Raw genomic sequence first — 14,117 nt, 5'->3', positions numbered from 1 at the left:
TCAGGAAGGAACTAGAAAGTTTGACTTGGATCCCAAGACAGTATAAATTTACCACGCCAGAGAGAAACACGAGCACAATCTGGAAATGGCTACATGGCTTGTGACAGGTGGCCTTCTTCTCTGTCTCCGTAAGTAAAATATAATAATAATATAATTAATATCAAAATAAAATAATAATAATAATAATTAGTTAATGATTCAACTAGTTTGATTCACCAACCAGGGTTAGTGAAGTTAATCTTTTCCCCCCTTGCTTTGCATTAGTGTTTGGCAACCAGGTTGACGGGTTTCAAGATGGACAGCCAAAAGGTACGGATATCCTTCTTTTATTTTCACGCGTACATGGACCTTATTCATTGTTACTCTCACATAAACATCACACACACTGTCTTCATATGTGAACATCATGCTTGAGTAATTCTTGTTTCTTCTCATTATCTGTGTGTAGGTGCAAAAGAAGTACAAGATCCCCTGGAAGATGAATTGAAGGATCTTCGTATGGAGTTAGAGGTACATTGCTGTGTGAGCTAGCAGGAACAATATGCAATGAAATCCCTCAATGATTAGACTGGTTATGTGTTACTTGCACCTCTCTGAATCACTGTTTCATTTTATTGCAGAGACTTAACGTCACCCATCAAATACCTGGCATCTGCAGCGTCTGCAAATGGGTGATTGGCAAGGTTGTTCGTTCAATACCTGCAGATGACTCAAAGGTATGGAACATATCATGCATGGCTAATTTGGCTTAGATGCTTTTGGATAGCGTTGCTATGTTGATAATGCTCCTAATTGTTTCCTACTTTTAATTATTACTTTTTCTTGTTTTCCACTGTCTTTATTAATTTCCTTCCTCTGCTAGGAGGATGTAAAAGCTCTAATGAACAAGGCCTGCGGCGCTTACCGTCTGTTCGGATGGGTCTGTAGGAAGTTTGTGAATGGCTATCTTGGTCAAATCTTCATCGATATTGTTCACAAGCATATGAGAGACCCCGCAAAGATCTGCAAGGCTCTGCGTCTCTGCTGGTGGCCAGCGGCTGAAAAGGATTTCTACATTGATTAATGCTGATTAGCTTTCATCAGTTACCTTTCATATGAAAGGTACAAGGTAACAGATGTTTTTGGAATGAATTGCTGAGATGCTACTTGAATGTGTTTGCATCACACATGACCATGGCTTGATATTAACCAGCTGAAACTGCAAATCCATTCCTGGAAAATTATAGTGTTAAAGCCATTCCATTGCTTTGCTTTTTGATAATTGCAAACGCATCTGCCAGGGACTGTGTTGATTTAGTTCACCTATGAAAGTGGGACTAGATTAAGCTGAGAACCCACAATCCTAGTTTCCAGCATGAAAGTCTTCCTGTGCCTGGTTGTATTTCTCTAATAAACAAATGCTGATATGCACTAGGCCTTGGTCTTTTTCATACATTATGGAAATGTTAATAAGGCACTTCACATTCAGTTTACCCCCTATACTGGAGTAAAAAGGCAAAAACATAGGCATCTTATTTGTCATGTAGCGTTTCGAGAGTTGATTCATGAGGGAAAATAGGTAATAATAATAACTAATATTAACCATTAACTATTGTGAGCTCTTATGGACATAGAAAGCCTTAACCTGATGTGTAATGGGCTATGGATGTGTTAGGTCCCAAGGAGCAGATATTTTGTCTCAACTTGTATTTTTAAGGCACAAAACAAAAACCATCATCATCATTTAATTCAATATACAGCCGCGGAAAAAATTAAGAGACCACTTCAAAATTATCAGTTTCTCTGGTTTTACTATTTATTGGTATGTGTTAAAGTAAAATGTACATTTTAGTTTTATTCTATAACCTACTGGCAACATTCCTACCAAATTTCAAATAAAAATATTGTCATTTAGATCATTTATTTGCAGAAAAATGACAATTGGTCAAAATAGCAAAAAAGATGCAGTGTCTTCAGATCTCGAATAATGCAAAGAAAACAAGCTCATATTCATTTTTAAACTACACAATACTAATGCTTTAACTTAGGAAGAGTTCAGAAATCAATATTTGGTGGAATAACCTTGATTTAAAATCACAACTTTCATGTGTCTTGGCATGCTCTCCACCAGTCTTTCACATTGCCGTTGGGTGACTTTATGCTACTCCTGGCGCAAGAATTCAAGCAGCTCGGCTTCTTTTCATGGCTTGTGACCATCCATCTTCCTCTTGATCACATTTCAGAGTTTTTTTTATGGGATTCAGGTCTCGAAATTGGGCTGGCCATGACAGGGTCCTGATCTGGTGATACTCCATCCACACCTTTACTGGCCTGGCTGTGTGGCATGGAGCATTGCCCTGCTGGAAAAAAACACTTCTCAGAGTTGGGGAACATTGTCAGAGCAAAAGGAAGCAAGTTTTTCTTCCGGGACAACGTTGTACTTTGCCTGGCTGAGGTTTGTAATAGACCATAAGGATTGAACCAAAGCGGACTGGAGGGTCTCCTAGTCCGTCTTCTCTGATGAGTCCAATTTTCAGCTTTGCCCAACACATGGTCGTCTGATGGTTAGACGGAGACCTGGAGAGGCCTACAAGCCACAGAGTCTTGCACCTACTGTGAAATTGGACTCATCAGAGATTTCGAGACCTGAATCCCATAAAAAAAACTCTGAAATGTGATCAAGAGGAAGATGGATGGTCACAAGCCATGAAAAGAAGCCGAGCTGCTTGAATTCTTGCGCCAGGAGTAGCATAAAGTCTCCCAACGGCAATGTGAAAGACTGGTGGAGAGCATGCCAAGACACATGAAAGTTGTGATTTTAAATCAAGGTTATTCCACCAAATATTGATTTCTGAACTCTTCCTAAGTTAAAGCATTAGTATTGTGTAGTTTAAAAATGAATATGAGCTTGTTTTCTTTGCATTATTCGAGATCTGAAGACACTGCATCTTTTTTGCTATTTTGACCAATTGTCATTTTTCTGCAAATAAATGATCTAAATGACAATATTTTTATTTGAAATTTGGTAGGAATGTTGCCAGTAGGTTATAGAATAAAACTAAAATGTACATTTTACTTTAATACATACCAATAAATAGTAAAACCAGAGAAACTGATAATTTTGAAGTGGTCTCTTAATTTTTTCCGCGGCTGTATGTAATTTTTTTTTTTACTAATTTACCTTACAATAAAATGCAATAAAGGTGCAGCATATACTAATGTATAATACATTCTTTGGCATGTTAAGGAGAATTGTGTAAGACATGTTCCATTAGAGCTCTGTTTGCATTTTCCATAGTGAAAGAGTTGTGGGCAACAGCCCCATGACAACGCATTCTTGTTTGGTTTCCTCCCCTTCAATTACAAAGTCAGACAGACCCAAAAGTACAGAAAAAGAGAACAATTATGACCATCAAGAGATTTGCATAACATTTTCCATATCCTCCACTGAGCTAGACATCAAGAACAGGAGCGATGCTGAAATGTTGACCACTACATTTTACTTTTATCCTTTTTTATATACAGGTAGTGTGTAGAATAAAGCTCTAGAGATGTCATTATCCATTGTGTTTGTACAAGGTAGCTCTGGATCACAGTCTTGCAGTGCTGCAGTCCTTTATTTTTTTTTAAGAACTCCCTGACCACAGCTATGATGTGGGACTGAGAGGTTTCAGCTGTTGGTCCCTCCCTCTGGTGGTGGGGCTTAGCTGCAAATTGGACATCCAGATGTGTTCAGCTTTGCCAAGGAGCACAGAAACAGTAGGCCAACTCAGGAATGGCTCAACATGTAGTCTATAGATTTCAAGACAGAAATCTTACTGTGTACTTTTCGGTAGTCAAGTTCATCAAGTTTGCAGCAAAAAGATATTAGTGTACGGACAGAAAATAAACCGTGTGAAATGTCCTTATGCTTTTATTTCTCCTACTTACACAGCATATCACACTTAACTGGTCTAACATACCACTTTTAAAGATGTTTTTTGGGAAGTCTGAAGGAACAGATGTGATTTGCTGGGGTCAGTCTCCAGATGTTGTACCAGACTAGTGCATTCCCAGGAAGAGGGGAGAGAGTATGAGCATGTTTGTGTAAACAATTCAAGCTTTACTACAGAGCTCCAGGACACAAAGACATGTGAGAAATTGGAATGAAAGAGCATCATTAGCACTTTGTAGAAAGGGCACTCTGTTATAGAACAGAGGTCTGCCCTGTGCTTAAAATATGTGTAAACAAAAAAAATATCAGCTTAAGGTGTCTGATTGACCAAATATAAGGTCATGTCATGTTTTTTCCCCCTATAGTTTCACCTTAGTCAATTTAAGACTCCTGTTTGTTCAGTAGGCTACTATGTAACATAATCCTTTTGAATGGACTAGACAAAAGTACGACAGTAGTTTTCCCAGACTAATGGAGAAGGAGGAGTTTTCACAATGGGAAGTGAAGGAGGTAGTTGTGTAACTTGCGCTGGGAATGTTCGCTCAGCTGTTCAAGCAAGCCACGCACCCCTCTGGAAAAGTTCTCACAGGAATTTTACATTGTCAGGATTAACTACAGTGATCAACACAGAGGCCTTTCGTGGTGGACCTTTCTATAAAACTCAGGGCTGTGGACCGACGAAACCTTTACGCAACACTTGGATTGTTTTTAAAGATTTTTTTTTTAAAAGACTGTATTGACTACTGTTTCGACAGGACGACAATGTTTAGAAACGAATGGACAAAAACAAAGTTCAAACATGCTTCTTTTTGTTTCACATATGCTTCGATTAATGCCAGGGTTATACTGACCAACGTAATACCTCTCCTCTCTTCTTATGAGAATGGGAAGAACGGCGAGGGAGGGAAGGCTGTCTGACATTTTACAGAAGTATCAACAATACCTTTAACATGGGGAGCGGGAACAGCAGAGGGAAAAAGGTTGCACCTGCATCTGAAACTGACGCTGACGATGTCAATAGTGATTCTGTCCTAGCCAACGGGAACAACATAAGCTTGATAGAGCCATTTGGAGTTACGGCATGTACTAACTTAAGTTTGGTTCGTAAAAAGACGCATCCCGACTCTCAGAGCGAAGGGCAAAATTCCGAATGGTCCACTGACTTAGAATGTGAGCCGGATGAGATGATTGCCGAATCCGACGGAAAGGAACGTAATGCAAACAAAAGAAGTTCTATTAAAAAACAATTCTTCAGCTCAAAAACATTTGGCCTGTGCAATTACATACGGGTGAACAATGATAAGCATGTGGCATCAACTCACCAATTGTCAAATACCGGACTCCGCAGTGGATCTTGCTCTCATGCACAATCTGAAATGAGCGTAAAAGAAAAACAAGTCTCCAACAAGCCTTTTGGGAAAATATCATGTGCCAGCACAAGTCAACACCAAGTAGGCCATGATTGTGTTGAAAGTTGCCCATAACACCATCATGTTAAAGGCATGCCATATTTACACGCATTGCATGTGTTGTGTTTATGACAGAAATGGGTTCGGTGACTAATACTGTTCATGGCAACTGTGTTGGAAATGCATTGCGCGTAAACCTGTAAATACTCTCTGCAGGGTTGGTTGGTCAACGTTTGTCCGGTAACACAATCCGAAGATGCAGCATTGTGAGTCATTCCTTGCCTGATCCATTATTCAGCTAAGTAACGTTGACTGGTTACGGTATTTGGCAGAGTGTTTCGGTTACAAATGAGCAGCTAGTTATATACTGGTTTGGTTTCATGTATCAAGGGCAAAACAACCTATATATCTAAATGTTGAGTTTAGTATACTGTATACCTCTTCATTTTGTTTTTCAGAGTTCCAGACACTTGTAATGGTCCATCTCTCGACAAGTCTGTACTCTTGTATGACGCCACAGAAGAGGACCTCATGAAAACTATTGAGAGAGAATTTAGCTAAACTTATAACTGAATTGCATATTTAAACAAAAAATTCCCTTTCCTAACTGGTAACCCAGCCATGGTCCTGTTTAATGTTAGGCCTATATGTGTTGCATCATTTAATGAAGATCATATTATAACAATTGTTAGATCACTGTCATTATATTGTTTTTGTTATTATGCAAACCTTTGCGACGGCTTCTTGTGCGAGGGCTTTTCATGTTGGAATGTGGCTGTTCTGTAGCCTACATTTAAGTTTCATTTCCTGAACGTACTGTTAGAAGACCCTCCACCCTTCCCGAGGAATTCGCTTAAACTCGGGCGGATTATGGGCTGCTGTTGGTTCACTGTGTTATTTTGGTTCAATCATTCTACACCACTTTCACCAGCGTTTCCCTTCATAGACACGACCGAGACATTTTCAAATGTCAAACATTTTCAAATATCTAGGCTACTTGCACAAATACATTTGGACACTTTTATTAGGTTTAGACTTATAACTAGGGCTAACATTTAGTAAGATACCTGTTAGATCAGTGGTTCTCAACCTTTTTTCAGTGATGTACCCCCTGTGAAATATTTTTTAAGCCAAGTACCCCCTAACCAAAATATGTAATACACAGCGCTATGCCATCATTGTCTGATTTATTAAACTGTCAACACTGAAGATTGAACATTGTTGCATTGAACTGAGGGCGTTTGCAATTACATTTTAGTAAGAAACTTGTGCTTGTGCTTCACTGAAAATCTTTGTCAGTCTTGGTGACAGGGAGACAACTGCTGTGATCAAGCTCTTCTGCACAGTCTGTTTCTCTGCTTTGTTTTGATCACAGTCATTGCAGAGAAAGAGGCCTCACATAAATATGTGGAGGCAAAGGGTAGCTGCTCCAAAGCGCTCTCTCCCAGGTCAGGGGGCTCCTGTGTGAGTGTGGATGTGGCAAACTTCATCTGGAGGCCACGGTCAGATGACACTTCCAGGAGTGTTTCCAGATTAGTGACAGGTAGCTTACTTCCACATGCTTCGGACAAGAGAAATGGGGTTTTCACCCAATCCAGCTGTGTAGACTTAGGAAAGTAGGAAATTGAAAATTAAATGTTTTAACCAAATTCGTCAAATGTCCCACGATGTCCAACTTGACTGGAGCTCTGTCCACATCCTCACTAGAGAGAAAATCATCCATCTGAGGAAAGCAGGTAATATTCCCCTGTGCAGAGGCTCTTCTCTACAGCTCTGCTTTCTTCAGGAAGCCTCCCACCTTGTCATACAGTTTTAAAATGCTGGTGTCCTTTCCCTGCAGATATAGTCAGTTCATTCAGTTTGCTGAATATATCTGCCAGATAGCACATATTTGCAACTGTGTGGCATGCGGAGATCTGTGCTCAATCATAAAGGTGTGTACTTCAGATCGTAATTCCCACAGCCGTTTGAGTAGGCTATTCTCCCTCGAGAGAGCCAACGCACTTCTGTGTGCAGGAGTTGTGTGTGTTCAGGTCCCATGTTTTCGCGAAAACAATTGCGCTTATAATACAGTTACTTGCCAAAACGATAGAAGACATTCCTCCAGAATACCTCTTTTTAAAAAGTTTGTTGCCATTTCGTGATTTCCGCTAAGAAAAAAAATGTTTTTTCACACAAATGCGTACCAACCTTCTGACTTCAAGTTTCAATGACCTTCCGTTACGTCACTACTTGCGGAAGGATACTTGCGGAATGAATGAAAGAAGCAAAAAACCTGTTGCCAATGGCAGCGGTCATAAACTTTTCGCAGTGTGAATCAAGAAATTACAAACCTGTGAACGTAGACATTTAACCCACATATGGATACAAATCAACTGAATTTTTAGGAACATTCTGAAGAGCCGTATTATAACTATTTTTAACGGATTTTTGAATGGAGGCTAATTTTAAATATATCTTTAAAAAATCTCACGTACCCCCTGCATGGACTACCTTCACGTACCCCCAGGGGTACGCGTACCCCCGGTTGAGAACCACTGTGTTAGATAATTGACTGAAATGACAGCTCTGCCGGTTATAGATTCATTAATGAAATATCAATTGCATACTCTTTCCGTTCAAACGCACCTTCAATACGCCCACTGCCTACCTCATCATCCATTGCAAGTTTCCAGATAGCAAGCATATAACGGTCTACCGGTGGATTTTAGTCGACACCACCACAAGGTGGTGTGCCAATCTAGTTCGCTTTAGGACCACCATCATCTTTATTTTAACAAGGCGAGGAAGATATTAATAAATTAACATAAAATGATAGTAAGTTCTGGTCTTTTGTAAACCATATCCTTGGCATTATATATTTAATATATTAGCCGCTAAACACAAGTTCATGGTAGGCTAGAAGTCTCTGAAGGTGAAAACGGTCATGCTCAGTAACAGTAGCCTAATGGGGCTCCATATGTTGCACACTGGTAACATCTAAAAAAAATAATTAATGGTTGGTGAAAAGAAATTAAGTATAAATGAATAGAAAATGTTTTAAAAGCAAGTGACAAAATGGTGGGCCGTTTGACTGACTAACTCACCAGTAGACCGCCCGTGGAAGGGGCGGACCGCCACCGACAGCGGACCACTGGCCTTTTGCTATCTAGGTAGACCACGGAGTGTCGCTGTTGGATAAAAAGATAAGCTACACAACTTCGTTATTTAACATGCCTGGAAAGTCGGTCAGTATGGCAAGGGGGCGGGCATCGAGTTCTCTTTTTTATTGGTCGCACCTCCAATGCGACTGGCGTTTTGGGAATTCTATTTAGATGAAAAGTGTGACATAGCGTCAGTAAACTAAAACGAATGACTGGTAGTTCGGAGGGCCACTGTACCTGGCTCGAAGGAAGTGATATTTTCTCCGATTATTCATGTGGCATCAAATACATTATAAGGTGGCATGTTGTCATAAGAGGAGAAAATACGAAAAAAGCCTGTGTATGCTATATATAGGTTACAGCCTATGAGCATATAGAGTCAAGTAACCTCGTTAAACACGTTCGACTGGCGTAGGGCAATATATTTTTATTCCTAACGGGCGACAGGTTAACCTACTCATGCACAACTTACATATTTAGCCTACTTACATATGGGAACGCTATATCTTTGGAAGCTGTATTTCTTCAACATTATTGTCATTCGCTATATAGCAGGTCACTGATGTGGACAGATTTTCGTCCCAGACGATCCATTCAGCAGAAAACTGTCTTGGATAAAGCATGTTGTGTAGGCTATGTGTAGGCCTATCATACGTTCTACAATAAATGTAAGATATTCAAACAAAAGCGTGTTGACAGGAATGGGAAAGCCAGCTGTTCTGTTTAATCTCCCTCTTGAGGAATCTGTCTGAATCCAATCTCCCATTAATGATTGAGTGCACCTGTTCCTTAGGCATTAAAGAAACCAGTGAAACATAACAGTGTTAAAGTTGAAAGTATTCTTAACTACTCTAGTGAGTCATGATGGGACTCAAATGACTCATATAAGGATAGCTGGTCAATGCTCTGTGTGTGCAGGACTATTGATGTTGAAAAATGTGTTTTTTCTAACAGTGTGTCTTTTGGTTTGGAACTGTTGATGTGAATTACTTCCTTTGGCCTTGATTTTTTGAGATTCATAACCTATTTGCCAAAGCCTGTGGTAGGCCCATTGGCACTTCGTCAGCACTTGCACAACAGCCAAAGGAAGTGATGCACACCCCCATCTGCACCATGTGAACTACTTCTTGCGCAACTCTCCACTAACATTGCTGCGTATCTATTTTCATGAACATCACATTATCATTTTGAAGGGGGTGAATCTACCCTCAGATACAAAGAAACTCAAATCAATCCAAGACAATGAATATACAATATCATTTTTTTACTTAAAAAATGAGTATTTAAATAACACAAACAATAAAGAATCACAGTGTTGATTACTGCCCCCCAAAGGATTCTCCACGACGTAACAAAGACTAATTCCTGTATTTTATAAATGAATGCATTACAGGATATCCATACGTTCAGATGGATACAAACATGTAAGTATGTACAAAAGGCAGACATAATGTAAAAGACATAGACATCAAACAAAGACTTTGGCAAAATAGTGAATACACTGTACACAGCGTATGCAAGTAAACAAAATAAAATCAATCCTCTTAAAAAGAGTTACATGTGAGCTAGACAAGAGAAACAAACAGGAGAGAGTCCAGTGCATGTTCTGTTTGTTTGGGTGTGTCCATAGCAGGCCTGCCAGCCTTGTGCTTTTATACGCAGCTCCCAGATATGATTTTTTTTCCTTATTGAGAGGTCAGTATTTATCTCTTTTCACATAATCGAGTTCAGTTTTAGGCAGAAATGAGCATCCTAACAGGGAGGGAGGGGCCAGGAGGGGGTGAGGCTTTGGCAGCGGCGATCTTGTTGAGGTTGCGCACCTCAGCCTGCCAGGATGGTATCTTCTTGGTGGTCATGTGACGGCGCGCATGCTTGGTGAGGTGGTCGCTACGCATGAAGCGTCGGTCGCACACGGGACAGACGAACTTCTTCTCGCCCGTGTGCGTGCGCCGGTGGCGAGACAGCTCGTCAGAGCGTGCAAACTTCTTGTCGCAGCCATCCCAGCTACAGCTGAAAGGCTTCTCCCCTATAGGAAACAAGACAAGGACAAACATGAGATGGCAGCACTTTAACCTGAATCACAGTATTATCTATATTAACTGTCACCAATGATGAAGGTGTTTCCAGTAAACTTCCTGGATTCATTTTGATGCACTATCCTCTATGAAGCTAACAGACATATGCTACTTATTAAAAAGGTTTTGCTGTTACTGCTTACCTGTGTGTGTTCTGAGGTGTGCTTTCAGGTGGGAGCTCTTGAAGTAGGTTTTCAGGCAGCCAGGGAAGTTGCAGACGTAGTTGCGCCTGCGTGAGAAGTCCACCTGCGCCGTGTTGCTCTGGCCAGAGGGCATGTAGACTGGCGCCGGGGCAAGAGGTAGCAGCTTGGTGTTGCCCACCGTCATGACTGACTGCTGCGGGCAATGGGGGGTCTGCGAGACGGACGTCTGGGGCATCACAAATATCACCGCACCCTGAGGCATTGCAGTGCCCACCAGCAACGGCTGAGGAAGGATGGACTTCATCCCTGGGCAGGGCCTTGGGCAGGGGCTCTGGATCAGGGCTGAGATCACACCCGATTGGCTGTTCATGGGGAATGTCTGGCATATGATTGGAGGACTCGGGGTGGGGGGTGGACTCTGAGGGGCCAGTGGAGAGGGAAGCTTTTTACCAGTAGGGAGGGGGTTACATGGGGCCTCAGACTTGCAGGGAGAGGGGGCTGCAGGCATCAGGGGTGGTGGGGTTGTATGGTGGCGTTCCAGCGTCTGCTCCTCAGCCTTTATAGGCTGCTGCGACTGTGGAACCCCAGCCGGAGGAATGTGTCGGCACGGTAAACTGTCGGCTGTGTGGCGGATGACGCTGGTCGCCATGGCTCTGCATGGCACGGTGCTGGCCGTTTCTGTGGACATTCTGCTGCAGGGGGTCTGAGGAATGGGGCACATGCCCAGTCTGAGAGTTTGTGGGAAGTGAGAAAGGCTGGAGTAAGACCTGCTCATCGTGGGTGGGGCAGCTGTGACTGAGGTCTCTGGGAAGCTGGGACTGTGAGGTGGAGTCATGCACTGGAAGGAAAGAGGAAATAAGAAAGAATTAGCATCTGTAGAAAAAGCAACAGATTTTCCCACAAACATAAATAAACATAGACCAACCTAAAAGACCAACACAAAACTGTCTTCCATCTCCAGGTGAACCCTTCCCTACCTGGTAGCTTTACTGTTTATCAGATAATCGTTCCTGTAGAGGTGGAAGGCCTGACTGAAGTTCACACTATCACACTTATCAGTAAACTGCCACCTGTTCTGACTACCATAAAGCCATCTCAAGAGTTTTCAGCAAACAATTCAGGTTGTGATAAGGACCGCCCCCGCCCCCCCTTTACATGTGAGGCTGAGGAGGATTGGTGGAGCAAGGATAGTCGTCCAAGCTCATCACACACCATGAATGCCCAAGAAGGGTGGCCCCTTACCAGTGAAGAGAGGGAAACGAAGTCCTTGGTGGTCTCCGGGTGGTCAGGTTGTGGCAGCAAATCGCAGGAGTCTGAGGCAGGGGTGAGGGGCCGCGGCCTAAAGGTGCTTGGACTGGGCGACACTTGACCCCACCCACTCATGCACATCAGGGCTTCAGCGGCCTCCAGGTCGTTATATTCCAGAATGCTGCAGGAGGAATGCTCACTGTCATTTCTTCTTCTGTCCAGGAACACTGCAGAGTACTCCATTCGATCTCCCTGAGGAACAAAGAATCAAGACCTCAGTGTCAAAATGACTGTGAAAACGCGTTGATATGTCGTTAATGGCAGTCATGCGTGAGTAGTCTGATGATGCCACTCTTGTCCTATGCTTAGTTTAGTGAACACCAGCTTGTAGCAACAGGTTATAAGTAACAAGGGGAGTCTTAAAAAAAGAGAAGGACCCTCTTAGGATTGTCCACTGGTAGGTGGTTTGGGCTAAACTGTCGAGCTTTCAACGTTACGCTTCAGACTGAATTACAAAGCATGGCACCTCCCAAGCTCTAATGCTACGTAAACAATGACGCTCTCTAATAAGCCATGTGAGACCATCTGAAAGCATTAGCATAAAAAAACTCATGAATCAAGCCGGTGAACACAGGCTGTACTTTAAATATAAGTGTGACAAGATACATATATATAATTCGAATTAAGGTTTTAATATATCAGTGGATGCAAAACGTATTACAGGAAATAGTGTTAGTTGCCAGGCTACACGAACAAACAATTTAAAACATCCGATCTCCAAAAAAATATAAAAGCACAACACAAATGCCAATGTAAACATAACTGTACTGTTATACACCAAAACACGAGTTAAATTTCCAATTGTCACTCTATAAAGTATGATGGTGACAAAGAAACAACTCAAAAACTGCAGTAAATCATCTGTATTAGTTCAATGAGAGGAAGTCAAATCGAAACATTTTTTTTGCATTACAGCGCAAAGGAAAAACAAACCGAATAGGCTACATTTTAATTTCATGGACAGAAAATAAAAAGCAAAAAAATACAAAACACAAATCTATGTCGATTTAGTCTTACCGGCCGGCATGACGTTTCCATTCTGTTAAATGTTATTTCCTCGAAGTGTTGTTATAAGAAGAAAAATTGTGACAACGTTTCTTTCGGCGTGATACAATGAAACAAAGAGGCAGAGCGCCCGCTTCGAGAGAACTGCAGCCGGAATTCACCTCGCCTTTACCAGCAAGGTCCAGCCTCAGCTGAGTGAAACAAGTGAGGGGAAAAAAAGAAAACAAAATTCACAACACACTGGCGGGTGGCAACATGCTACCAATGAAAAACAAATGTGTACGAGACCTTGACCAATGGCATGCAAGGCAACGCGTGATCAGTGCATGACAGCGGGACGATTGGCGGAAATGGGGGTGCGTGGCTGTTGGTGGGCGTAGTGGGGGAGTCAACAGTGTCACCGTAAACTCGATGAACTCCGAGCATGAAAACTAGGCGAAAGGTCGTAGCCCTGAGCGAGGATAACAGTGAATAACGTGGAAGTGTGTCTGGCCAACTTCAGCAGGAAAGAGCGGCTCACACGTGGTCTTCAGAATCTCACTGCCTTTGTCAGACAAATCGGCTTTCCTCGCGGATAAAATAATATGGCGATTTAGGTTCTTAATCAATATCAATTGGTTTGTTTATAAAAAATATATTGCTGCAGAAGAACCCAATTTATGCTAAGAGGCTACCTTTGATGTAGAATAAATTCTCACAGCCTTCACCATTTATGGTAACATCCTTAAGCAGATGTATCTGTACCAGATATTTTTTGTCAGACATCACTCAGGAATCACCATCCCAGCCCTCCATGTCCTCTCTTGAACTTCCAAGGAATTATAGAATAGGATGGAGCTGTTGAACCTCTTGGTTTCTTTGTTTTATGTCCATTTGTTTCAAAGAAGGCTAGTTTGAGGCACTGTAGAGATGACCAATAACAAAGCAAGTACCTAAACTGTGAACATAATGTGGGCAAGTTATTAATCATTTTTGTGACAAATTGTTGTGATAGTGATTATCACCTTTTGTTTCACGGTGTTCATTATACCAGGAATATCTCATTTCATTTAAATAATCAAACATGATCTTAAGTGAGTTATCTGTTCTTCATGGATGACAACCACAACAGTCAGGACAAC

General features: G+C 41.7%; 1 protein-coding gene and 1 long non-coding RNA gene across 2 annotated transcripts; one reads left to right on the top strand and one right to left on the bottom strand.

The window, feature by feature from the left end:
* The first annotated feature begins 4,473 nt into the window (after positions 1-4,473).
* Positions 4,474-6,491, top strand: LOC308374163. The gene is made up of 3 exons (XR_013968862.1): positions 4,474-5,364; positions 5,539-5,588; positions 5,781-6,491. It is a non-coding gene; the product is annotated as an uncharacterized lncRNA (long non-coding RNA).
* A 3,303-nt stretch (positions 6,492-9,794) lies between these two features.
* klf11b (Kruppel like factor 11b) lies at positions 9,795-13,157 on the bottom strand. Its single transcript, XM_080849907.1, has 4 exons — positions 13,009-13,157; positions 11,926-12,183; positions 10,684-11,521; positions 9,795-10,491 (listed from the first exon to the last, which is right to left on the bottom strand). Exons 1-4 carry the CDS (start codon positions 13,027-13,029, stop codon positions 10,199-10,201), a joined length of 1,410 nt encoding a protein of 469 aa, XP_080706033.1. The 5' UTR covers positions 13,030-13,157; the 3' UTR covers positions 9,795-10,198.
* Positions 13,158-14,117: the final 960 nt, after the last annotated feature.

Source organism: Sprattus sprattus (genome assembly GCF_963457725.1).
Source record: "Sprattus sprattus genome assembly, chromosome: 13".
NCBI classification, from domain to species: domain Eukaryota; kingdom Metazoa; phylum Chordata; class Actinopteri; order Clupeiformes; family Clupeidae; genus Sprattus; species Sprattus sprattus.
Note: the sequence above shows the minus strand (reverse complement) of the source record. Positions and strands in the feature narration are given on the sequence as shown.

Coding starts and splice junctions, on each gene's coding strand:
- klf11b (XM_080849907.1), bottom strand. CDS start 13,029: ATGGAAACGTCATGCCGGCCG. Junction 11,522..11,925: donor TCGTTTCCCTCTCTTCACTG/GTAAGGGGCCAC, acceptor CTTTCCTTCCAG/TGCATGACTCCACCTCACAG. Junction 10,492..10,683: donor ACACCTCAGAACACACACAG/GTAAGCAGTAAC, acceptor TGTTTCCTATAG/GGGAGAAGCCTTTCAGCTGT.